Source organism: Ictalurus punctatus, chromosome 8 (assembly GCF_001660625.3).
Source record: "Ictalurus punctatus breed USDA103 chromosome 8, Coco_2.0, whole genome shotgun sequence".
NCBI lineage: Eukaryota > Metazoa > Chordata > Actinopteri > Siluriformes > Ictaluridae > Ictalurus > Ictalurus punctatus.
The window spans coordinates 22028824-22056233 of record NC_030423.2 but is presented as its reverse complement, the minus strand read 5'-3'; the positions used below and the strand labels follow the sequence as shown (position 1 = coordinate 22056233).

General features: G+C 36.9%; 1 protein-coding gene across 1 annotated transcript in view; it reads left to right on the top strand.

The window, feature by feature from the left end:
* The window catches only part of si:dkey-106n21.1 (solute carrier family 23 member 2), a 49396-nt gene that overhangs the window by 11144 nt on the left and 10842 nt on the right, over positions 1 to 27410 (top strand). Inside the window, exons 3-8 of the mRNA XM_053682377.1 lie at positions 7823 to 7980; positions 8098 to 8269; positions 10232 to 10410; positions 12306 to 12423; positions 13159 to 13321; positions 25531 to 25784. Coding sequence (XP_053538352.1) covers positions 7823 to 7980; positions 8098 to 8269; positions 10232 to 10410; positions 12306 to 12423; positions 13159 to 13321; positions 25531 to 25784 — 1044 coding nt within the window. The remainder of the gene's footprint in view (positions 1 to 7822; positions 7981 to 8097; positions 8270 to 10231; positions 10411 to 12305; positions 12424 to 13158; positions 13322 to 25530; positions 25785 to 27410) is intronic.

The window sequence follows — 27410 nt, the reverse complement described above, 5'->3', positions numbered from 1 at the left end:
CCTTGCATTTGACTGAATAAAAATTAGACATCTATCGATAGGCACTGAATGATTTTTGTAGACTCCAAAATATACTGCAGTGGATACTTTGATTGTCTTCAGTTCTGGGGATGTCTCTATGACTGCTGAATCACTTTTTTCAATAAGAACTGTGTTTTCTGACTGTAAAATTAAGAGACCATCTTGTTGGAACCGGTCTTGTAAGTGTGTTTCAACCACAAACAAACCCTGTTCTTTAGAATCTCTCTTTAGATAGCGGCTTGTGCTGACAAGAGTTTTGATGGCCATCTGTTATTTGCGACATCAATTGGTGTCAAATCTAAGGATTCAGTTATTCCAGATTCTTTGTTAAACAGTTTTTGAAAGCTATCTATCATTTCTTTTTCACCTCATGGACTTCTTTACACAGTTGGCATCAGATCCCATACAGTTGGATACAGTTTCTTGTTCTGCTCTGAAGGAAGGTCTTCAGGTACTCCAGCTCTCCGATAATAACAGACGCAGTGACGAGTCCTAGTACAGTCTTGCCTTTCTGAAACTGATCTTTCAAACCAATAGCTGTTGAAGCAGTATTTGTAGAACCTCTATTAAAATCTAAATTCAGAGCAGTCAACACATACTTGCAACACCTTTGGGTAGTCCATCATGTTGGATGTAGTGGCTGTCTACATCCAGTACATTCAGTAACATGGTTTTAACCTTCCTTTACTGCCCCTAGCTTGTAAACCCAATCTTCATGATAACAGAGGAACTGAAGGCTTCTGGGTGATCAGGTAGGTGCAATGAACAACACAATGAACATTAAAGGCGCTTTAATGATGGCTTGTGTTCCACTGAGTTTGCCAGACACATTGGCAGCACCATCATAAGTTTAGCATCTTAAGGAATACAAGTGTCGATGAAAGAAAAAAGAAAACTGAAAAATGAAGTGACAAATCGCAAAATCACACTTTTGCCCTGATCTCCTTAATCCACCATGCGTAAATATTATTTTGTTACTTTCTAGAGTTCTCTCTCAAGGATGGAGCCATGCTCTGCTTTTTATTTTATTTCAAAAAATTTTTTAGCTGTCAACGATTTGAAAACAGCGTCGTTACATTAACTTTTACAGTGAATATTCACATGTCAAAAACCCTTTAGGAAGCCAACCAAAATATGTGCTGGATTGTTTTTATGTCTTTTTCCTGTGAGGCCTGAGCTTTTATCTCTGCGTGCCTTCACGTAGTAGATACACACAACCCCCTTTAGAATTAAGCTGGAATCAAGCCAAGGGTAACCACCTTTCTTGAGCCGTTAGAAATTCCCAGCCTTTTCTGTAACCTAGAAATGTCTACAGATGATGCCCAGATAACTATAAACCAAGCTAAATCCACTGTATGTCCTATTATTTTTCTTTTTATTTCCTCAGCTGGGTGACTTTAAGAAAACTAACATGAAAGTGTAACTTGCCTACCTAGCAACTAACTAGTAACACAAGTCTGTCAAGTTTCAGAACACCCAATCCTTTAGCTAGCAACCTTAATAGGCTAATCACTTGCTGCTATTGCCATTTTGTTCAAAACCTGAATAAAGAAAAGGCTCTGCTAGCATAACAAAAGAAACCTGTTTCACAAATGGCTTTTAAAAAATAGCCTTAACTCCATACTTTACTTCCAGGATTCGTAAATGTATTCATCTTCCATTGTATTATTTGTTGTGGTGTGTCCGTGTTTGAGGTGCACTGAGTCATGACAAGATCTCTGTTATGCCTGCTACCTGGAAAAGGCGTGCAAACTTTCAAAAATTTTAACAACAACTGGGAATGCAAAAAACACTGTCATAGAAATCACTGTCAGATGCATTTGTGCGAAGACTTCATAAATAATGTATTTTACTTTGTATGACACACACAACCAAGTAATCATACACTCTTAAAACAGATGTGTGAAAAATAGCACATAATGTGTTAATTTGTAACACACCTAGTTAAGGACAACATATTTTGTGTTGCTTTCAACACAATCAGTGTGTTAGTGCATGTAACACATGCTTCGTGTTAGTACCTTTCCACACAATGTTGTGTTAAAAAATAACACAAAATAACACAGAGATGTGTTGTTTATACTTTTTCCCGTACAATTATCCTAAAATGCAATTTGTGTGCTAAAATTCGAAAATACTCACAAAATAAACAAACAATTGCATGAAATTCAGGTGATATTTATTAAAATCATTTAAACATTTGAACAGATGTAAGAATTGGAGTTGATGTATCTTCTTACAAATCTCCCTGCCATCTGGGAAGACAAGAGTCCCATTCCCTGCCATTTGAAAAGCTGTAAAAGAGTTTTGGTTAGTTGTTAGCTACAAAATATGAACAAATGCCTTTGGGTTTTAACTGAGAAATTGCCTTACAGAATCCCAAATTGTGTCATTTTAGAAATGTGACCTCCACTCGCCTAATGAACAAAAGGGCGCTGTAGACTCACCAGGAAAATCTAGCTGACTTGCGAATGTTTATTTTCCAGCCTTTAGCACCTCACCGCCTATTTTTTTTTGCACAACCTAATTAAGTCAACCAACATTACAGAGATAGTGGAATTCATTACAACCTACTGTAACCCTCATCCTCTCTTTGAAGTTAACCCTGTGAAGAACTTTTGGCCTCGACATTACTGAGCTAGTGAAGTTCCGTTAGCCACTGACTGTCTGCACCTGTTACCCAGAATTAACATTCACCGAATGCATGAAGAAACATGGCCCTAACCCATCCTGCTAATGCTAATTACTACAGTTTGCCTTGTCCAAAACACTTGATAAATGTAAGTAAGATTAACCCACTCTCTGTATTACATCATGGTGAACAGCTGTAATGCTAGGTTATCGTTAACTCTCAAAAAGGAAATGGGAATGTCTAACTTTACTATGAGTTTTATGCTAAAGTAATGTTATCAACTCAAGTGAGAGTCTAGGTTAGCATCACTCATCCCTACTGTGATTGTTGACAGCATCCAGCTAGCTAACCCTAACTCAGAGCCTCAGATATGATGCGGACCCAGAGAATTATAGAATAACCTCAGTCCATATTTCACAGCCAACATAAACATGACACTAGTAGTGTAACGTCAGCACTGAGGAAGCAGTACATGATATCCATTTTTGAAGCCGTTGTGATAGGTAAAGTTCATTTTCACTTGCTGAGTTACTGTTTTCCAATAAATACTTTTTCAAGTGCTCCCTGTCTAAAGATCACAAACTCATCCAGGCATTTTCAGCAGCATTAATGCTAAATGGTGATGCACGCTAAATTACATGTGGTCATTCATGTGGTTTCCTCGCCTCAGGACTCTACTGTCACAATCAAAAAGTCAAAGCAACAAATATTCACTTTGAGGCGAGTTCAGAGTTGGATGATGACGTTGGCAGTGCAGTCTGCAATGTGATTGACCAATAATTTAACGTTATGTTGGTCACTCGTGTGAAATTTTTAAAAAAAATTTTTAACACATTTATTGGATAATTTAACAGAACGTGTTGAAATAGTAATAAGACAAAAAGTGTGCAGGATATTAACACATCCTTCCTGAGAGTGTAAGCCAACTAAAACCAAAAGATATATTTCTTTTAAGATACTAGAGTACTATTCGAGATTTCTGGAAAGTCTGTCTGTAGTTATTGTGAGTGATTCACATTGGGATAAGTGATCTCTATATTAAAAAAAAAATCAAGATTTGGGCGTGTCTTCACGATGTATGTATGCTTGTCATGTTAGAAATGTCATACACTTCATTTAATGCAAATTGTCTGTTTTGTCCTTTATTATAAACGCTTGTTGTAGGGCATGTGGAGTAAAATATGGAGTAACCTTTCCAGATACAAGAAAAATAAAAAAATTTAATACAAGAAGTACTCTGGTAATAATCACATGAAATCATGACCAAAGGAATTTCATCAGTTAATTTTCTTGTACCATTTGTCTTTTAATACTTAATACTTTAGTACATTTAAAAATAGAAACATTTTCACTTGAGTATGTTTTTTGGCTGGATACAACATCGCACAGTGACAGAATTCAGCCAAGGATTTATTGAGTAATTAAAATAATGTGATTAACATAACCAGATCATTAAGCTGAATTATTTGGAGACCTGAACTTTAAACAGTTAGGCATTTTTAATAGAATCCAAATCTTTAAACTGTATTACATTTGTTCTATATTTATTGAAGCTTTTGTATGCTAATAAAAAATCTGGTTATATTTCATCTTAATAAAATACAGGCAAATTACTTTCCAGAAGATTCTTAACATCAGTTCTCTGACGGATTTCCTTAACAGCCTCAGTGCTTAGATGTTTAACTAGAATCAAATTTAAGCGCATGAATCACTCAGGCTTTCAGCAATACAGTATGGACTTTTTATTGTTGAGGAGATTTCTTTTACCCAGATGAATGTTTGTCTGAAGGCTACCAGGGAAACACAATATTAGTTCATGGCTGAAATAAAACATCTGTTTAAAGTATGCTAGTGTGGAGCAGATTTCACTTGTGCACACCCCACCCCACCATGTGGACCAAACCCCCAATTCTTTTTATGATCTTTCATGGAAGGACTTGCGTTCACCTTTTAAACATCGCTGATCGTAAGCATTTGCGCAGATGCTAGAGTTTTAGGATGGGCCGTGAAGGATGAAGGATAGCAGCAGTAATGCAAACTTTTAAAATAGCATGAAACATGAGTTCTTCATGTACACTGCAGAAAGCCTTTCCTGAGTTATACTCATAGCACTGTCCTGCAAGTGTGTGGACAAAAATAAAAAATAAACAGCAAAGATGAAGAACAGATCTGAAAAACTTCTGTTCAAGCTTTACATGTAATAAAAAATATCTCAGAGGGATTATTATTATTATTATTATTATTATTATTATTATTATTATTATCGTTGTTGTTATTAGAGTTGGGGTACTCAATCCCAGACTCGAGTCCAATTATGAATGAACTTGGACTTGTCAGCCATTAGTGTAAATTTGTACTCGAATTTTACACGGACTCTGACATTTTTCCAAGTACAGTCCAGTCCACGTCATGTGTTTCATGAAAAGAAAGATAAAAAAATGAATAACATAAAATTAAGATAACAAGAAGTTAATGAATGTCTCCCTGCCTGACCAGGGGCTTTCTGTGTGCACACACTTGAAACGTGCACACAGAAAGCCGCCTCATTGTCCGAGTACCGAATTGAGTTCTCTTTAGTGGCTTATTATGTTGGACGGTCAAATAAATACACACACATCATGTCAAAATGCAGGTCTGGCCAAGGATTCATGCAAACACAGACAGTTATGTCTTAAGTGAATGTAAACAGTTGAGGAAAAAATCGAGGTGTGTCAATACAGTTTATTGGATCTGTGCATTAGGTCTTAAAATGACAGCAGTCTAATAAACCTGCTGCTGTCTGTGTCATTAATGTTCATCAAACACAAAAGACAAAGAGAAAATCACTCACTCACTCATTTGACTGAATAACTTCAGTAAATTTAATAAGAATCACTATAAATATCATACAGTGAAGTCTATTTTATTTTACATTTATTGCTTTATTCAATTCCCGTAGTATTTCTTACTTGAATACTACTGATACTTAATACTAATACTACAGTACCTGAGAAAACGTATTGTTATCGTGAAATAAGATTGTAGTCATATCGCCCACCTGTAAACATTAGCATTTGGTGATACCAGTCTTGAATTTCATGTAAAATGTGAAATGTACTTCTTAATATAGTAAATATCATAAACCCTGCTGATAGGGATTTTTTTTTTTTCATTTTAGGATTTAAAATTTTAAAAAAGGTACAAGAACAGAGCTGTGTTCAGAAATGAGTTTGTTGTTATTCATAGACAGATTAAAAGCAGTAACAAAGCATTAAGTTTGATGTTATGACCTGCTGCTAAATATAACTCTACTCTCTCTCTCTCTCTCTCTTTCTCTCTCTCTCTCAGTCTATATAACTGTGGGGAAGACGCATCAAATCATTGAAATGTCATCTCCAACTGGAGGACACAATATAGTGTGATACAATAACAAAACAGATTAAGCTGAATTTTCATACACTTGTTTCTACATATACCTCTATATCCCTTTTTTCTTTGAAAACATTTTTGGTATTAAACTAGTTGAGGTGCTGATGAAATGAAATAAAAATATTAAATGGCAAAGGCAAGATGTAATAGTGGTATTTTTTGTTACATTTATGTTGCTATTGGTTTGTGAAGGTTAAAATATTAATTTAACAGCTCAGTGTGGAGTTTACAATTGCAATTTCAAATCTTTGAACTCAGCCCGTCTTTCCTTGGACTCAAACTTGGACACGATTGGTTAAGGATTTGGTCTCGACTCGAACTCGACAAAGGTGGACTTGCACCCAACACTAATTGTTGTTGTTGTTGTTATTATTATTATTACTATTATTATTATTATTATTATTATTATTATTATTACTACTACTACTTAATTAATTACTATTACTAATCCAATACCCAAATGAAAAAAAAAATCGAATCCTGTAATAAATGTAAAAGATTGGAATTGGATTTGGAAAATATATATTTTTTAAATATATATTTATAATGAGACTTGATTGGATTTTGGATTGGATGTTTTGGTTATTTTATTTTTTGAAGTTCATTTTTGTGTAAGTACTGTAATTATTGTATGTAATGTATTTTTCCTGTAGTTTTCCTTTTTTTTCACTTGGTATTCTTTTTTTCTTTAAAAACTACTGATCAGCTGATACTCAAGGTGTCAGTATCAATATGGTTTTGTGCCATCTTCATCTTCTTTATCCTCCTCTTCTTCTTGCTCTTCTTCTTCTTCTTCTTCTTCTTCTTCTTCTTCTTCTTCTTCTTCTACCCAAGTGTGGCTTGATCAGTCCCCTGTGACATTTTCCTTAATTGTTACCATCCAGTTTCAAATACCCGTACCTGTACATGCACCAAAGGGTCTTCTAAAGATTTCACCATCACATCCATTAACTCACAGAAGTCCAACAGGATGCATTTTGGAGTTTATATGTTTTGACAACTACCAAACCTTTAAATAATCCTCGTACAAGTTCATCAGATTCAGATCAAAATTTGATCAGCATGATGTAAAGATATCCAAGATGCTAAATTCACTAATGACTTTTTTTTTGGTCTTGCCATAGTGAGACAATAAATAACATGTCACTCCAACAGGAAGAATGTTCACAAGTGATGCAGCACAATATTATCCTCATCCCAATACTGGCTCATGAAACAGACATTGCAGATCACTTGGTGCTTGGGCTTGCCAATTGCTTGCCAATTGCAATTGCAGCTATATTTATTATTTAGTGTTGTTGTTGTTGATGGAGACAAATTAATTGGGTCCACTATAGAGCACGTTGTTCTCTTTTATTGGTTGAGTCTGAGGGGAATAGAACATGAGCCAAAACTTCCTCAAAGCTTAGCTTGCCCTCAAAGGCGATCATGTCAAAGTTCTGGGAAAGGAATACATGGGAGATCCGCTTCCACGTGTGATCTGAGGAGGGGCTGTTAGGCAGGAAGAGAGGGGTCATGCTCCTCCAAACACTTCACTAAAATCAAAAGTGCAGAGGGAGGTTAGGACTGAAAGAGTGCAGGGTATTTTATGTCAATGGGAAATTCCTGAGGGACTCTTATTAGAGACTTCTCTTTGCCTTACATTCATATCCCACTTCTGTTGTAAAATTGAACTAAAGTAAATCACTCATTGAAAACTCTTTTCGTTTTTATTCAGCCAATGTCTGCCTGGCTGATTAGTATTTCCCTTGTCTCCTTAAGCATTACATACTGGCTTTTGGTGGGATCTTGGCCATCCCTTTAATCCTTGCAGAGCCGTTATGCATTAAGGACAACAATGCAGCCAAGAGCCAGCTCGTCTCCACCATCTTCTTTGTGTCAGGAATTTGCACCATGCTTCAGACCACTATTGGGACCAGGTTGCCTGAATGCCTCATTTACTCATACATATTCATGCTCTCCTTGTTATTTAAGTAGTATGCACTAATTCAAAATAAAACAAATATTTAAGAAGTATCCACATTTGTCCATTTCAGGTTGCCTATCTTGCAAGGAGGAACGTTTACTTTTATCACACCAACGCTGGCTGTCCTGGCACTGCCAAAGTGGAAATGCCCAAAGGGGAGCTTGACTCCTGACCTCAATGCCACAGTAGCGTCTGTCTCCAATATAGACCCTGAGGAAATATGGAAAATGCGCATACAAGAGGTACACATGTAGCATTGTTTAGCCAAGGAGTAGAAGAAAAAGCTAAAATAACTTTTCTGACAATTTGATTGTTTATATTGAAGAAATGTCTATTTTGTTACTTGTTTTTTGCAGCATTTAATCCACATTTTTTGCATGAAAACCTAGCTATTTGGTATACCCTACTACTATCTAATGTGTTGACTAATATCTTGGTGTTTCTTCAAGAAAAATATTTCCCTAAATTAGAATGCTAAAATATTAAACGAAAACGTACATTAACATTTAATCATTTGCCAAGAAGTAAGTATGTAAGTAATTAAATAAGTAAATAAGTTAATAAGTAATTAAGTAAATAAGTAAGTAAATAAAGTACGTAAATAAGTAAGTACATAAATACATATATAAGTAAGTAAATAAGTAGGCAAATAAGAGAGTGAGTGAGGTAAGAAAGAAATAAGTGAACACATAAGTAAGTACATAAATAAGTATGCAATTACACAAGTAAGTACATAAATACATAGATAATTAAATAATGATGTGAGTAAATAAATAAAGTAAATTAGTAAAGTAAGTAAATGTCAAGTAAGTAAATATGTAAATAAATAAGTAGGTAGATAAGTAAGTAATTAAATAAATAAATAATAATAATAATAATAATAATAATAATAATAATAATAATAATAATAATAAATACTTAATAATTAGGTAAATTAATAAGTAAATGGCGCACTTATATAGCACTTTTATCAAAAGCGCTTTACACTGTGTCTCATTCACCCATTCACACACACTCACACACCAATGGTAGCAGAGCTGCCATGCAAGGCGCTAACTTGCCATCAGGAGCAACTTGGGGTTCAGTGTCTTGCCCAAGACACTTCGGCATGTGGAGTCATGTGGGAAGGGAATCGAATCTCCAACCCTACGATTAGTGGACAACCCACTCTACCACCTGAGCCACAGCCACCTCATTAACAAACAAGTTTACAAATATGAGTAGATAAAAAGTTAATAAGTACGCACGTAAATTGTGTATGTATGTGTGTGTGTGTATATATATATATATATATATATATATATATATATATATATATATATATATATATATATATATATATATATATATAAAATATTAACACACACACACACACACACACACACACACACACATAAATACATACATACATACATATATATAAAATTTACTTAAATTAAATTAAATTCATGGCCGTTATATTGATTTTTAAACCGACTTAAGACTGAAGTTAATTAAAGAATATGTAAAAAAAAAAAATTTCAAAAATTTATTTCAACTACATTCCCAAAAATATTTCTAGCACTATTCCACTAGGGGGTGGTGTAGCATCCTCAGCACACCCTCTCTCAGGCCCCTGTTTGGCAGATTCTGTATTTCAGAATGACTTACAGGTGAAGTGCTGAAGGAGTAGATTTCCACCAATAAACAAGAAACAAGTGTAAACTCTTCGTAGGAAGAACAGAGGGAAGCACAAATAACATAAGGTTTAGAGTAAAGTGGTAGAATTCTGCACACCAGTCACAATACAGTTGCAGTGCAAAGGATGTAATATTGGAATAATACCATTGGTAAACCACAGGTTTACCCCAAAGGCAATCTCATGGCAAGAAAGGACACACCCAATGAGACCTACACACACACCCATACAGAGCGAGAGAGCTGAAGAATCCTCTGTGAGATCAGTGAAATGTAAGAACCATACAACTTAAATGAAACATATTTGTATCTAGCTGGTTTAGAAACAAGAAACAAAACAATTCTTACAAACTTTCAAGTTCACTATTAAGGACTTCCTCAAAATACCCTTGATAAATACCTGATCCAAGGCTAATTAGATGTATCAGTTCTGGACTGTAATATGAACAGGACTAAACTGGGTTTGAGAACCTCCAATCACTACTGTTAGGAAAAGTGCTTGTGTTTAATGTATGCACCCTTCCCAGATCCAGGGAGCGATCCTGGTGGCGTCGCTGCTTCAAGTCCTGCTCGGACTCTCAGGGCTGGTGGGGTTTGTGCTGAAGTTCGGACCACTGTCTATCGCACCAACCATCAATCTGATTGGGCTGTCACTCTTCATCCAAGCTGGGAAGAAATCAGGAGCACAGTGGGGCATTTCAGCTCGGTGAGTCAGCTTGTAGTTGCTGAGACACTAGGTAGAAGGTAGGGGCAGCAGGTAATTCAAGCCGAGAACCTTGAGGAACCATTAATTCAACCTGAGGTAGACATTTAGGGCAACGGTCAACTCAAGCCCATGCAAAGGTTAATGTTGAGGAACATGAGGAATTATTATCTCAAGCTGAAGCAGGAATTTGAGGCAGAATTTAACTAAAGTCGAGGCAGAAGTTTGAGGACACATTGCTTCAATCTGAGCCAGAAATTTGAGGACCCATTAACTGAAGCTCAGGCAAATGTTCAAGGCAGAAATTTAGGGCAGCAAATAGCTCAAACTGATTAAATTAGCAGACACATTAACTCAAATTGAGCCATATGTGACCGGATGTTAATCGAGACAGCGAAAAACTCAAGCTGAGGCAGAAACTGTACCCATTAACTCAAACCAAGGAAAATTTTTGAGACAGCAATTAACTCAAATTGAGGCAGGAGTTTTTGAAGCCATTAACCAACTTTAAGGCATGTATTAATTCCCGAAGAGGCAGATGTGTGAGCCAGTTAACCATAAAGAAACTCTTATCTGTTTAATACTGAGAGAAAACAATCACGTGCCTTTGGTCCATTCCTCAAAGATGGTAACCTAAGACTTTGAGGCAGCAACTTTGAGGCAGCATCCTAAATAATATAGTAGCAGTAGCAGTTTACACCGAGTGCATTGGTGGTAAAGACTCCATATTACCACACTCAGAAATCTCCCAAACATTCTTGATTTAATCCCATTGTAAAGGTTGACCTCAGTGATGTGTGTAATTTGTTTATGAAGCCATAGAAGGGCAATAAATCTATCAGCAAAACATTATTTTATAAACACTGCAGTTCTTGAGCAGTATATTCAGTGCAGTGTTCTTTAATGCAAATCAGGAACAAATCGGATACAGAGAGGAAGGAGGGCTTTTAGTGCATGGTTCCAGTTTGTCCTGTTTCATTACTGACGTATAAAAGAACATTTAAAGGTCTGCCAGGTGTAACACAGAGCAATGCATTCATTGAACGGCAGTCTACACATCTCTGTTTACCAGCCCATTAGCTTGCCACTCCAGATGCCTCTGTGTGTGTATGTGTCTCACAGTGTACGTCTTTGTGTTCACTGCTTTGTCTGAGTGGATGTGCATGCGAGTTTGTTTGTCCCTGTTGTAGACTTGTAGCCTGAGGCCAATCACTGAGGTCCATTCAATACGCTCAATGCTCACATCCATATCACAGCATGCCGCTTGGCTGAGTGCAGTTAGCATAAGGGGGGAAAGAAAAAGACATTTCCTCATTTCCACTTTATGGACTTTGTACTTTTCATCAGGCTGCTTTCATCAAACCGCATTCCATCCAAAATGCAGCTGCCTTGAGCCATTAACTATAATACTTGCATTTGCAGGGCGCATGCCCAGGAGCAAATTTCAGCATTAATAATAAACAGTTTATCTTAACATTGATGAAGAAAAAAAGTAACTGGTACATGGCAGTTATTTTTCTTTTTCTTTCCTAAGGCACAGTGAGTATTTTCTGCATCTGAAGAGAAGCCCATACATGTGCTGACGGATTAATGGCTTGTGTTGACACAAAGCTGTTGCACCAATACAGCATCTGAGCAGTGGAGCAATGTCTGAATTTTTCCAATATTTAATTAACGCTGTCAGCTTCATTTCCTGCATATGAAAATTAATCAACACCTTCTGACCAAACCAGAATCCAGAATTCAATAGCACTGTATAAAATGACCATATACTACATTATGACCACAAAACTGTTACACTGTTTGTGTATACTGTAGTTTTAAATAGTAAGTTAGAAATTTGGAATAACTTTAACATCAGAATGTATTTATTAAAATTTCTCTTTTTTTCTTTGCAGGACAGTGTTTCTTATCATTCTCTTCTCCCAATATCTCAGCAAGGTCAAAGTCCCTCTCATTGCTTACAGGGACAAGAAGTGGAAAGTGTTTCAGTACCCTCTCTTTAGTCTATTCTCTGTGAGTTTTATTTTGTTTGTTGAGCTTTTTTAAATATATTTTTATTACACTGTGCAGTCTCCTTGTCTACCACTTTTGTTATAGCCATTAAATAGCTTACAAGTTTTAGTGAACCATGGCCCTTTTAGTAAAATGTGCATCCCTCAAGGCAGTAATTTTCCATTTTGGGTTTCCTATAGATGCTTATGTTTATGGTGTTTATAGCGTGGTATGCTCCAGGAGATTTCTTCGAATATAAGGGAGAAAGCCGCTAAAAGGGAGCGTTTTGGCTGGATTTAAATGTCAGCTTAGTGTCATTTAAAATCTCATTAGTTTCTGGTGGGTGCACAAATAAAATTGAGGAAGTATTATGTGTCATTTTTCAGAACAATGGTAACACAAGTTTTGGAATGGAGAGGGTGTTGGTCGGGGGATTTGAGACTGGAATTCTTGTTTTAAACTGAACCCGTCTGTTAGTATTTAGAAAACCTTCGCTGATTTCTGACAACAAGAATATTCACCAACTATACTTCCTAGGCCAGTGACTTGGCCCCGTCACTGCCATATTTTACATCACAGTTTACAGAAAAAGGCGAATGCTTTTAATTTGTTGTATACAAACACATTCCTGTTTCATGACTGAAGACAGGGCTGATTTGCCTTTTTAAAAAATTTAAAAATGCTCCTTCAGCATTCCTATTAGTTCCATTAGGCTTTGAGGAAAAGTCAAGGAATATGCTGTTTCCTCTTTTGCAGGCTTTGTTCGGGATGTCTGGAGCTTGGCTGGTGTGCTTTCTTCTGACATACTTCAATGTTCTGCCCACTTCACCGCATGGGTACGGCTACCAGGCCCGGACAGACATAAACCTGGACGCGGTTAGCAGTGCTGAGTGGTTCTTCATGCCTTACCCAGATGGGTGTGTTAGTAAAACTTCCACATGTACCATGGAATGCCAACAACTTCAGAATTACTGGCACAAAGGAAGCAATGATAATGATATTGGTCCAATACCAATGCTCATTTATTTGAATTCCTACTGTTAAAAAATATGTTCAGATACGAACAACCTATAGCATTTGACATAATCCAAGCGCCAATGAATATGCGACACAAAATGGACATATTTTATGATTTACGGTCATGTAAAAAAAATAAGTACACCCCATGGAAATTGCACAAGCAAAAATTTTATCATCTTTGAAACAGTGCCTGTTAATAAAGTTGATATACTTGAAAAAAAGAAGAAAAAAAAGGAAAATTTGCTTTTTCAATCAGTTATTCAACAGAAATATCAATAGATGTGATATTCTTCTGTGGAAAAAAGTAAGTACACCCTTAGCCTCAGAAGCTAATATTGCCCCCTTTAGCAGAAATAACTTCTTGTAGGCGTTTTGCATAACTGTCCACCAGACTTGCTGGAATTTTTGACCACTCTTCTATGAAAATTCTTTCAGTTGCGAGATGTTTGAGGGTTTTCTTGCATGTACTGCCCGTTTCAAATACCCCCACAACATCTCAACGGGATTCAAATCCAGGCTTTGACTAGGCCATTCCATAACCCTCCATTTCTTCTTTTTGAGCCATTCCTTGGTGGATTTGCTAGTGTGTTTAGAATCATTATCATCTGTTGAAAGGTCCATTTTGGGTTCAACTTCAACTTTCGGACCGATGGCCTCACATTATCTTCAAGTACTCTTTGATAAGATGCAGAATTCATAGTTGATTCAATAGATGCAAGCTGCCCAGTCCCCGAGGTAGCAAAGCAACCCCAAATTATAACATTTCCACCACCATGCTTCACAGTTGGTATGAGGGGCTTCTCCTGAAAAGCTTTCTTTGGTCTGCACCAAACATGTCTGCCGTTACTGTGGCCAAACAACTCTATCTTTGATTCGTCTGTCCAGAGAACATTTTTCCAAAAGGCTTGGTCTTTGCCTATATGCTCATTGGCAAACTGTAGTCTTGCAAAGGCTTTTTCCCAGCACGCCTCCCATACAGGTCAAATGTGTGCAATCTCTTTCTGATTTTAGAAGCATGCACTTTGACACCAACAGTTACAAGACTTACTAGCAGATCCTGTGATTAACTTTTGGGGTTCTTGGAGATCTCTTTTTGCATCAGATAGTCTGCTCTTGGGCTCAATTTGCTGGGATGGTCAGTCCTGGACAAACTGCCAGTCATTTGAAATCTGTGCCATTTGTAGATTATTCTCCTTACAGTGGAACGATGTATTTGAAATAATTTGGAGATAATTTGATTTTTGAAATCCCTTGCCGGACTCATTTACTTACTTACTTAAGTAAGCACTTAAGTAAGTAAGTAAGTAAATGAAATACAAATCATACACATACTCTGTAATATTTTATAAATCTTATAATAAGATTTAACCATTCTCAAAGGCTGTGGAATATAAATATGTTTTAAGCTTTGATTTAAAAGTGGCCACAGAAAAAGCATGTTGGCGCACAGATTGCAAATGCACAATCGGTGTTCTATTTCAACTGAGATCAAGGAACATTCAGCAGTAAAAACAAACAATAAAACATTACACTGAATACTGAATTTCACTGGAAGCCAGTGAAGGTAAGCAAAAACTTGGGTAATGTGATCCCGCTTCTTTTGTAAGCAGACAAGCTGCAGGGTTTTGAACGAGTTGCAGACATGCAAGAGTTGACCTGCTGACCCCAACATACAAGGAATTACAATAGTCCAACCGGTATGAGATAAAGCATGCTGTCACAATTTCCCCTCAAGCTAAGCGCTGTAGCATACAGCATGCTCGGAAACCCAAAGCGTGAGCTCGATGCGCAAGCTCGATGCACAAGCTCAAAACGTGCGCATGCTTTTGGATATTCAGTGACACTGACTTTGTTTTCTTTCGATACGTGTATTTGCTATGGTTTATGTCCTGTCTCCGCCACTGTATTGTCATTGGTTGTTTCCCGTATATGTACTATGATTAGTCTCAGCTGTTTTGTGTTCACCCTTGATTACGTTTGTCATTTAAACCATTAATGTCTCTTTGCACTTCACGAAGTATTACATGAGTTTTCCATATACCAAGCGTTTGTTTCTCAGTTCATGTGTTATTGTTTTGTTCTTGTTCTCACCGTCGTTCTCGATTCCTGTTTTGCCTCGTTTATGCCCGTTTGCTAATCGCCTGACACATTGCCTGTTTTTTGACCACGCTATTATCTCATGATTTGGATTTGTCTGCCTGCCTCTCTTTAATAAAAGCTCTTATCTGCACTTCCATCTGTCCTCAACCTCCATTACGTGAATTACGTGACACATGCACAGCTTTTTCTAGGTCATGTTATGATAGAAATTATTTGATTGTTCTGAGCTGAATTTTACTTTTCAAATTTTAGCTCATGGTAAAAAAAAAAAAAAGTAAAACAATTTTGCATTATGTTTGACCAGACATGGGTAGTAATGCATTACATTTACTTTGTTACATTTACTTGAGTAACTTTTTGAAAAAATTGTACTTTTAAGAGTAGGTTTAACTGGTCGTATTTATACACTTACTCAAGTTAATTTTTAATCACAGAAATGAACTTTTACTTCGTTACATTTGGTGGCATTCCTCTGTTACTGTTAAATATTAATGAATATCTGTAGCTTTAATAATTAATTTCTATCATGTATAATGAGATCACAAGTCTTGAGATATGCTGAAGTGGTCTGAATGCATCTGCAACAACCACTCACGTTTTTAGAGGCTCAGTCCTGAAGTGGGGGAAGAAGCGGGTAGTGGAAGAAGGGAGGCAGGGGACACACACACGTGTGCGAGTAGACACACACATATATACATGTAGCACAAATACGAACACGTTCTCTTCTGTTCTATTCCATAGTCCATAGTTCCTTTTGTTCTCTGTTGTCTTGTTTAAATGCAGATACTGACAAGTTTGTGTTGTTAACACTGTGTGTAAATAAAGACAGTCAACTATTGGGAAAATGTTATTTTGCGGTGTGTGTGAGATTTTGTGTTGACATTGACAGGTTCTGTGTTATTATACCCATCACAGGACAGGGATATGCTGCTTCATCTTGATCCCAGGTTTTATGTAATATAAACAGAACAGACAAACTTTCAAGGAGAGGTGTGACTTGCAGTTCTCCATGTAGTCTGAGATTCAGGATTTTCCTTTCATTTTAATCAGATCCGAAGTAACTAGTAACTTCCTATTTGAGTAGTCTTCTCAATGGATACTTGATTACTCTTACTCAAGTAATTAGTAACATTATTACTTTTAACATAATTACTTGAGTAATTATTTTTCTATGTGGTTTTACTTGTACTTGAGTAAAATTTTTGGCTACTCTACCCACCTCTGTGTTTGACATAAGATGTACAGTGTATCCGGAAAGTATTCACAGCGCTTCACTTTTTCCACATTTTTTTGTTATGTTATTCCAAAATGGATTAAATTCATTATTTTCCTCAAAATTCTACAAACAATACCCCATAATGACAACATGAAAGAAGTTTGTTTGAAATCTTTGCAAATTTTTTTTTTTTTTTTAAAAAGAAGGAAAAAAAAAGCACATGTACATAAGTATTCACAGCCTTTGCTATGACACTCAAAATTGAGCTCAGGTGCATCCTTTTTCCACTGATCATCCTTGAGATGTTTGTACAACTTGATTGGAGTCCACCTGTGGTAAATTCAGTTGATTGGACATGATTTGGAGAGGCACACACCTGTCTATATAAGGTCCCACAGTTAACAATGCATGTCAGAGCACAAACCAAACCATGAAGTCCAAGGAATTGTCTGGAGACCTCCAAGACAGGATTGTATCGAGGCACAGATCTGGGGAAGGGTACAGAAACATTTCTGCAGCATTGAAAGTCCCAATGAGCACAGTGGCCTCCATCATCTGTAAATGGAAGAAGTTTGGAACCAGCAGGTCTCTTCCTAGAGCTGGCTGCCCGGCCAAACTGAGCACTCGGGGGAGAAGGGCCTTAGTTGGGGAGGTGACCAAAAACCCGATGGTCACTCTGCCAGAGCTCCAGTGTGTCTCTGTGATGAAAGGAGAACCTTCCAGAAGAACAACCATCTCTGCAGAACTCCATTAATCAGACCTGTATGGTAGAGTGGCCAGACGGAAGCCACTCCTCAGAAAAAGGCACATGACAGCCTGCCTGGAGTTTGCCAAAAGGCACCTGAAGGACTCTCAGACCATGATGAAACAAAGATTGAACTCTTTGGCCTGAATGGCAAGCGTCATTTCTGGAGGAAACCAGGCACCACTCATCACCTGGCCAATATCATCCCTACAGTGAAGCATGGTGGTGGCAGCATCATGCTGTGGGGATGTTTTTCAGCGGCAGGAACTGGGAGAATAGTCAGGATCGAGGGAAAGATGAATGCAGCAATGTACAGAGACATCCTTGATGAAAATCTGCTCCAGAGCTCTTTGGATCTCAGACTGGCGAGAAGGTTCATCTTCCAACAGGACAACGACCCTAAGCACACAGCCAAGATAACAATGGAGTGGCTACAGGACAACTCTGTGAATGTCCTTGACTGACCCAGCCAGAGCCCAGACTAGAACCCGATTGAACATCTCTGGAGAGATCTGAAAATGGCTGTGCACTGACACTCTCCCATCCAACCTGATGGAGCTTGAGAGGTCTTGCAAAGAAGAATGGGAGAAACTGCCCAAAAATAGGTGTGCCAAGCTTGTACCATCATTCTCAAAAAGACTTGAGGCTGTAATTGGTGCCAAAGGTGCTTCAACAAAGTATTGAGCAAAGGCTGTGAATACTTATGTACATGTGCTTTTTATATTTTTTATTTCTTATAAATTTGCAAAGATTTCTGTTTGGTTTCCATTTATTTGAAGACAATTTAAAAAAAAAAAATTAACATACACTATAGACTCATTAAGCCTCTTTAAGGAGCCCTGGTTGCCAGTTTGCAGAGGAAGATACAGCTGCATGTCATCAGCATAACAATGGTACAGGATATCACATTTGCATATAATTTGTCCCAATTGGAGGATGTGCATGGAAAAAGTACAGGTCCCAGGATGGAACCCTGGGGAACCCCTGAAGTGACAGTGGCAGTTGAAGAACAGTGGTTGCCTATGTTGACAGAAAATGTTCTGTCTGTGAGATAAGAAATGTAAGGCTCAATGAGCAGAGCATGATCCACAGTGTCAAATTCAGCACTGAGATCCCATAAAACTAGAACAGAACAATCACCAGAGAAAGCATTTCACTTCTGCGAGTACTGAGCACTGAGACACATTGGAGCAGTAGTAGATCAGTGGTTAAGACATTCGATTGCAACTGCTCAGGTGTGTAAATGACATAAGATACTCTTTAAATGCCTTGTACATAAACTTTGCATGAGGAGTTAATTGCTACAGCACATGGCAACAAGAGATGTAAACAGAGCTAGATAAAATGCTCCATGATGCCCCTGATTCATTAATACTAGGTATGTTACATATTTCAATATCAGTATCAGGTACCGACAAACATGTACTCATACTCTGTCTGGGGGAAAAAAAATATCAATACATCCTTAATTGCCACTTTTCCAAGATCATGTGCAAAACTGATTGATTATAAAATAAATTGATTCAAATGACTACAGTTGGTGAAACTATTTACCTTTCATGGAATAATTTTTTTTTATAACAATGTCCTCATAAATAATAGGATTTTCTCTCAAAAATCGTTAATGGAAAAACTACTGGCTACCCTAAAGAATATTTATAATGAACACTTACCAAAAAAAAAATTGCTGTTGGATACCACTGCCATACCAGCAAATCAGTCTGACTTTTGCACAATTCAGTTTTAAAGGGTTGCACAAAAGAACCCACAATCCAGAGCCTGAACTTCAATCAAGCCTCTTTGAAGCTAACAATGAGCTAATGAGCTAGACAATTCCTCCAGTCCCACTGGTACAATGTGGTGGTGGATTATTGATGCTTTGGGCCTGTTTGTGTGGCTTTTGATGTGATAATTTCATAAATTCTGTAGTACTAGGAGATTTTAACCCAAAGCCTGATCTCTGTCTCTGATAATGTGGGTGATTAAAAAATGTGTTATCTCAGACAAAAATATTATTTTTTACAAGGTTTCTGTGCTGCATTTTGCTCTTAAATAAGTAACAGGTTTGGATTTCAAGTATAGAAATGAGCATATGCACAAAATATGGTTAACTAGCATGAATGCTAATAGCATGAGGGCACCGAAAGCATTCTAATCATTTACAGTTCTGTGAAAAAGAATTTGATTTATTCCTGATTTCTTCTGTTTTTGTGTATATCTAATACAATTTTTTTCAGAAATCTAAGGTAAAATAAAGGAAACCTTTGGGAGAAAGTTCAGAGGATTGATGAGTCGGAAGTGGAACTGTCCGGAAGACAGGGGTCCCGTTACATCTGGTGTAAACCAAACACAGAATTCCACAAAAAGAACATCATACCTACGGTCAAGCATGGTGGTGGAAGTGTGATGGTGTGGGGATGCTTTGCTGTTTCAGGGCCTGGGCAACTTACAATAATTAAGGGAAACATGAATTCTGCTTTCTACCAGAAAATCCTAAAGGAGAATATCTGGTCTTCAGTCTGTAAATTGGACCTCAAGTGCAACTGGATTATGCTGCAGGACAATGACCTAAAGCATAGGAGTACGTAAGAAAGACTGAAGCAGTTGGTTGCAGTTATCGCTGCTAAAGGTGGCACAATTAGATTTTAAGTTTAAGGGGGCAATTCGTTTTTCACATGGTGATAGGTGTTGAATAACTTTTTTTTTTGCTTCAGTAAAAAAAATACATAACTAAAAATTGTATTGTGTGTTTACTCAGGTTGCGTTCGTTTTATGCTGTATTTTGTTTGAAGATCTAAAACTAGGATGAGGAAATCAGGATGGGGCAAAAACTTTTTCACAGCACTGTACTTAAAATATTTTTGTTATATAAATAATTTACGTAAAGTGTATAATTTGACCTTTTCAGTCAATGTTACAACTGAATTGAGAAAAAAAATAATGATAGAACTTATTTTTCTTCTGATAGTGGTCTTCAGGAAATTCAAATGAAGCAACTTCCTGTTGAACTTGTAGAATATTGTAAATATTTCATAGAGCTGAATGTGTTCAGGTGAATGTGAATGAGTGTGAAAAATGTTACATTTTTCATAATCATTAATGTACAACTCATGGAAAATGATGTTTCAAGCTTGATATGTTAAACAGATTCACACATTAATGCACAAATAAAAGTATTTTTAACAATTATATTTTGAAGTAAAGTGCCATTATAGTAGGTTTGACTGGGCAAAAACTCTGTTTTCAAAGTTCTGTAGGTTTTATTAAGGTTTTAAGTGATTTATCTGACACATGCACTGAGCTCATTAATGTTTTTTTTGTTTTGTTTTGTTTTGTTTTGTTTTTTGTTTTGTTTTTTAAAGTATTTAACCTTTACTTTACATAAGTATTTGTAAATGTAAAACCAGTGGTACACACATGGCACCTGAATTGTCGAATGGAAGAATTTAAGAATGGTCCAAGTCCTCAATACAGATACCTCCAACCTTGGTAGATTTTACAGGAAGAGATTGAGTGTTGCTATTCTCTCCACTGGAGTCTTCACCAAATATTATTGTAGTGGGTGTAGTCACAATGCTTAAGAAAATAATGGCTTAAAAATAAAAGTATGCTGGATGTGTCAACCTGAAGAGAGAAATCATCATGGAGATTGATAATTGATGATGGATAAATTATAGCGTTAATACAAATATGGATATTTAGGGAATCTAAAATTACACAGTTTATCCAAGCAACTTCAAATACAATGAAGTGGTCTTTTGGCCAGGCTGCCTCTTTCTCCAATCTAATTACCAAGACCATGAGATTTATTTTGTACCAAGTAGATTAAATTACTTGTACCAGTTTTGGTGGTCACATTCAATTTTATATTACCATCACTACAGTGGAAGTGTGGAAGGATGCATTACAATGATGTACTCAGTAATATCCTAAAATGTAACTTAAAAACAACTCCACAACACATCTGAATATTCCACAGGTTTATTCTGCATTTTAGGGCTTCCCTATCAGACCGTTTAGTGGGAAAAAAAAATTTCTTGTTAAAATTCCCATTATGTAGTCCCATGAGAACATTTCCTGGTTATTTATAAATGAATATGAATACATTATTCAGAGTGAACAGATAATGTGTTCTAGATGGATGCAAATACAGAAATGATTAGGAGATACGATTATTTATTAGAGATCTCAGCAATCCTATGCCCAGTATGGAGCAGATATCAGAATTCGGATATCAGGATCCTATTACAAATGGCAATGAATAGCATTGGATTTGGAGGAAAAATATTGCTGGAATTGAAAATGGTTACGTACTGTATATAAAGAGTTTTGACTGTTATTTTTTTTTGTTAGGATTGATTTTATTATCATTATACTTTATAAGATATTCTATTTATTATTTTTAAAATGTGAGTGATTTTTATTTGAAAGAGTTTAACTCTGTGTTTCAGTGTTTCACTATATGGGGCATAGTGGTACCAGGAAAAGAAACAAAAAAATAAACCAAGCCAAGCTCCTATTTAAAGCAGATAGTATGCATATTTAGAAACCTAAAGAAATGCAGATAGTGGCATTGTGTTACACCTGTATTATTGTCTTTCCACAGCTTGTTCATACATGTTGAGCTTCATTTTTTTGTAACAGTTTTTTCCTCAAAGTCTCAAACTGTTTGTTTTTTTTAAAGATGATACTACAAATGAATGATTTTAAATCTACTGAAGTGCATTTGTCTTACAATTACTAACTGAATTTTCATAAGGCTCAGTAAATTGTCCCAAGAGTTTTCACTTCAGATTTCTCATAGATTTCAGAAATTAGAGCTGATAACACTCCATTAAAGCTGATAAAGCCATATGCTTGTTAATGCTCTCTATATCTGTTTAGTGGTTTATTAGATTTTTGGTATTGTTTCATTGTAGTGATCACATATTACATAATAATTCATAGCCAATAAGTGAACATACCATATAAATAGTGGATACAATTGTTATCTGGAGATATTATCAACTTATTAGTGCTTTATTAAATAAGTGTTTTTATTTTTATTGTATATTATAGGTCGTGGCTATTCAATTTCCTCAGCAGGTTAGGTAGTCTATGATATACTTTCATTATTATTTTAAATGTTAAGAATTGTTTTTCTCTTTAATTTAATGTCATAAGGAATAATCTAGTCTAGGGCTTTTCAAACCTGTAGCCAGGAAACAAAAAACCAGGAACCAGGAACAAAAAAAAAATGTTCACCTTATCATCAGGAGATCTTGAGTACGAAACCCGAGATTCCAGAGAGATCCGTTGCCAGGAATCCAAGAGCTGGCCATGCTGTCTGTGTGGGGGGGTATACTCTCTCCAGTGTCAATCATAGCAACACTAGCCAATCGTCAGCATTTATGAGCTCATGTATGTGGAAGAAGGGGACAGCACTTTCCTCTGTGTATGTTACACTGCCCTGTGATGCACCATGAGCAGTAGTTCGATAAGATGCGGCTCATGTGACTTGGAGGAAGCATGTAGTTCACCTTCCCCTGGTTGGTGGTTGTCATTTGATAGAGGAGAGCTGTCAGTGAAATTGATTGATTTCTATTGGATTGATACTGAGGCAGTCAGTGGAATTGATTGATTTATTGACTGATTGATTTCCCCAGTTTTCTCCATAATGTAGTTTTGGCCAATTCCCAACCACCAGCCAAAACTAAATTATGGAGAAAATTGGTGAAATCAATCAATCAATGAATCAATCAATTCCACTGACTGCCTCAGTACAGATTTATTTCATAAACATTATTTAAATGTGTACAATAATAATTTTGAATTTCACTTGCTGCTGTAATAGGTCAATTATGATCTGGGATGAATAAAGTGATCTATCTATCTATCTATCTATCTATCTGTCTGTCTGTCTATCTATCACACTACGTCCAATTATTAGGACATTATTTATTCTAGTTGTTTCTAAATTATTGAGATTTATTTATTTATTATTAGTTCTTTTATTTTGTATGGCACATTCAACAGTGAATATTGTCAAAAAAAAAACACCTTGAAAGAAATGTGGAAGTAAATTTAGATTGCGCAAACCAGAGGCATTCGATTCAAGTGACCAGTCAGAAGTTTACTACAATAAGAACTGAATAATAAATGAATAAAATTCACAGACCCCCCTGGCTATGCTTCACAGACCCCTGAGGATCCCTGGACCTCACTTTGAGAACTGCTGATCTAGTCAAGTAGTTGTGTTCAAGCGGAACAGAGGATTTAATTGTATCTTACGTTCCAGCCAGAAGTCTCATATAAAGCTTATCCATAACAAGAACCTTCCAAGTTCCAAGGATCTGTGATGCATAGCCAGGGGGTCTGGAGTTGTTTTTTTTAACAGTTATCTACACAGATGGAAATCACAAATCACAGTTATCTACCTATAAATAATGTCTCATGGAGTCTATTGGCCATGCAATGGACTGTTAAAAGAAGAAGCCTTTATTTGTCACATATACATTACAGAAGATTGAAATTCCTGTCTTCACATAACCCAGCTTGTTAAGAAGTTGGGGTCAGTGCAGAGAGGGTTAAGGGCCTTGCTCAAGGGCCCAAGAGTGGCCGCTTGGCAGCGCTGGGTCTTGTTGTATCAATCAGGATATATTCTCTCCTCACTCCCAGTGTTAGACTGGGATCCACCACAACCCTGACCAGGACCACGGACTTACTAACAATTGAATGAATGAATGAATAAAAGTTTTACTAATCAGTATTTATCCAGAAACAGTATGAGAATATGAGGACACCAAATAAAATTTGCTAATGTTCCCACACAAGTGCTGCATTCATTATGTACATGCAGCTATCAATTAATATGTCTATATGTGAATGAAGTATTACTCTTTATTTTAGCTGTACTTGGCAGTGAACTGTGATAAACACACGTTATAGCACTATTCTTTAGTGATGATGTGTGTAAATCTTGGCACAACAATCCAGTTTAACCAGTTATTCAGTAGCTCACAGGGATTTAAGCACTTTTTACAATTCTTTATTGATGCCGAAGTTGGAAAATGGTGCATTTAAGGATGTTTATAGACTACGAGATTTTTCTCACATTCACACTCATGGAAAGCATACAGTAAAACAGTGAATGTATTTTATAGTTTTTATAAAATTATTTTTAAACAATAAATTCATGTCAGTTTTAGTTGTTTCATCCAACACATTATAAACATGGGACGAACATGCGTAAAGAGTGTAGAGCTCCCTATTAGCAGTACTTCAGGCAATCATGACAATCTATAATCTTTTTTCCTCTGTTTTTTTCCCTAAATTGGTCATCTGCAAATTTCCCCTCACCAGCAGTTCAGCATGAGCTTCCTCTGAGACACATGAAGCCAGACAACTGCATCTTTTCAAACTGCTGCTCATGCAGTGCCACAGGGAGACATAACTCAGAGGAAAGTGCTATCTATCCACTCTCTTCCACATACATGAGTTCACAGACACCTACGATCGGCTAGTGTCACTGTGATTGACAGAGAAGAGAGAGTATGCCATTCCCATCCTGAGATTATGGACAGTTTTGCTCTCCAGGCCATTTGAAGTCACAATCTCCACACAATGTTGCACCACTCTGGAGCTGTAATCTGCTCCTGTAAGTTGTTGAACTTAATCATATTCAATACAATTTTATTTATAAAGCACTTTTAACAATGGGCATTGTCACAAAGCAGCTTTAGAGAAATCCGGATTTGGATTTAGATTTAGATCCTTCCCAATAACCACTGATGCACATCCGGGTCATTCAAGATTTTTAATGAATTAATTTTACATTAATTTGAAATAGTTAAGAAAAAAAAACAAGCAAAGGAGAAACACGAGAGCTTTTTGCAATATTTATTGTTTTAAAGCCAGAAGATGCCATCTTGCTTGCATATACCTTATCTTCTTTTAGGTTAAAAAAAAGAGAAAAATTATGAAAAGTTCATGTGTACCTACTTTTAGTATTTCTGTCTACTGAGTCTCTCCTATTCCTTTCATCAATCCTCTGAAATCTCGTCTCTAGGGCAGTGGGGTCTCCCGAACGTGAGTGTCTCCTCCGTCCTGGGCATGATGGCAGGGGTATTGGCATCTACCATGGAGTCCATCGGGGATTACTACGCCTGTGCACGGCTCTCTGGTGCCCCGACTCCGCCCGCCCACGCTATTAACCGTGGTATTGCAGTTGAGGGACTGGGCTGCATCCTGGCGGGGCTGTGGGGCAGCGGCAATGGGACGACATCATTCAGCCAGAACATTGCTGCCTTGGGGATCACCAGGGTAGGTGTTGAGATAATAATAATAATAATAATAATAATAATAATAATAATAATAATAATAATAATAATAATAATAATAATAATAATAGGGTGCATGGTGGCTTAGTGGTTAGCACGTTTGCCTCACACATTCAGGGTCAGGGGTTCGATTCCCACCGTGGCCCTGTGTGTGCGGAGGTTGCATGTTCTCCCTGTGCTGCGGGTGTTTCCTCCGGGTACTCCGGTTTCCTCCCCCAGTCCAAAGACATGCATGGTAGGCTGACTGGCATGTCCAAAGTGTCCGTTGTGTATGAATGAGTGTGTGAATATGTGTGTGAGTGTGCCCTGCGATGGATTGGCACCTTGTCCAGGGTGTACCCCGCCTTGTGCCCAATATATCATTTGTGGCTCGACAGAAGGAGAGAGGGAGGTAAAGAGAGGGAGAGATTGTTAGGTATACTTACCATCCTATAATGGTAATAATACTGTGTACTTTACATAAAAAATGTCTATTAATGGTAAACTTGAATAAACAATTATGTTTTCAACCTAGACTTAAACATTGAGACTGTCTGAGTCCCGAACACTAATTAGAAGGCTGTTCTATAACTGTGGGGCTTTGGAAGAGAAAGCTCTTCCCCTGCTGTTGCCTTCACTATTCGAGGTACCAAAAAATAGCCTTCAGCTTTTGATCGAAGTAGGTGTGGTGGATCATAAAAGAATAAAATTTCGCTCAGATACTGTGGTGCGAGACCATTCAGTGTTTTATAGGTCACACACATATCAATTATGGACTTACTCCATCCATCCATCCATCCATCTTCTACCACTTACTACTTTTCAGGGTCACGGGGAACCTGGAGCCTATCCCAGGGAGCATCAGGCACAAGGCGGTGTACACCCTAGACAGGGTGCCAGTCATTATGGACTTACTATTACCACCATTATGGTTTCCTGTAACAGCACATCCCGATGTGTTTTAGTCCTCTCACACCACAATTTTTTTTATTTATTGAAGAACCACACATTGTGTTTTTATCCATTCATAGTTACATTTAATGTTGTGGAATGTCCATGAATCAAGTAGCTATAAATCAAGCAGCCATCTGTTCTCTCTTGTGTAGTTAATAAGTAGTTAATAAGCAGTGTCCACTGTCCTGTGATGGAAAACCTAAAGTTACAGCTTTACCCCTGGCTGTTACAAAGCACGGACACTGGACATTTAAAGCGTTGACACTGTTAACATTTATAGAAGGAGTTTCGAGTGTAAGTGCTTTCTAACAGTAGGTTTCCTGACTACTTCCTGTTATGGATTATGTTATAGCAGCTATAAATAGACATTCCATCACTAGGATTTCCTTTTATCTCTGTTTTGAAGTTAATGAGACAAGGCTCATACTCGAGTCTCGAATACTCGAGTCTTGCAGACGTTCTGTGGCATTCTTTAAAAAAAAATTAAGTGCAATTGTTGGGAAATTGCTTTGGTATAATACAGTACATCTGATGTACAAACTCAAAAACTACTCAAAATAATCAGTCTTAAAGTTTGTTTAGTTCTTTGTTATTATTATTATTATTATTATTATTATTATTATTATTATTATTATTATTATTATTTCAGATGCAATTAAGGGAATCCTGAAAGTGC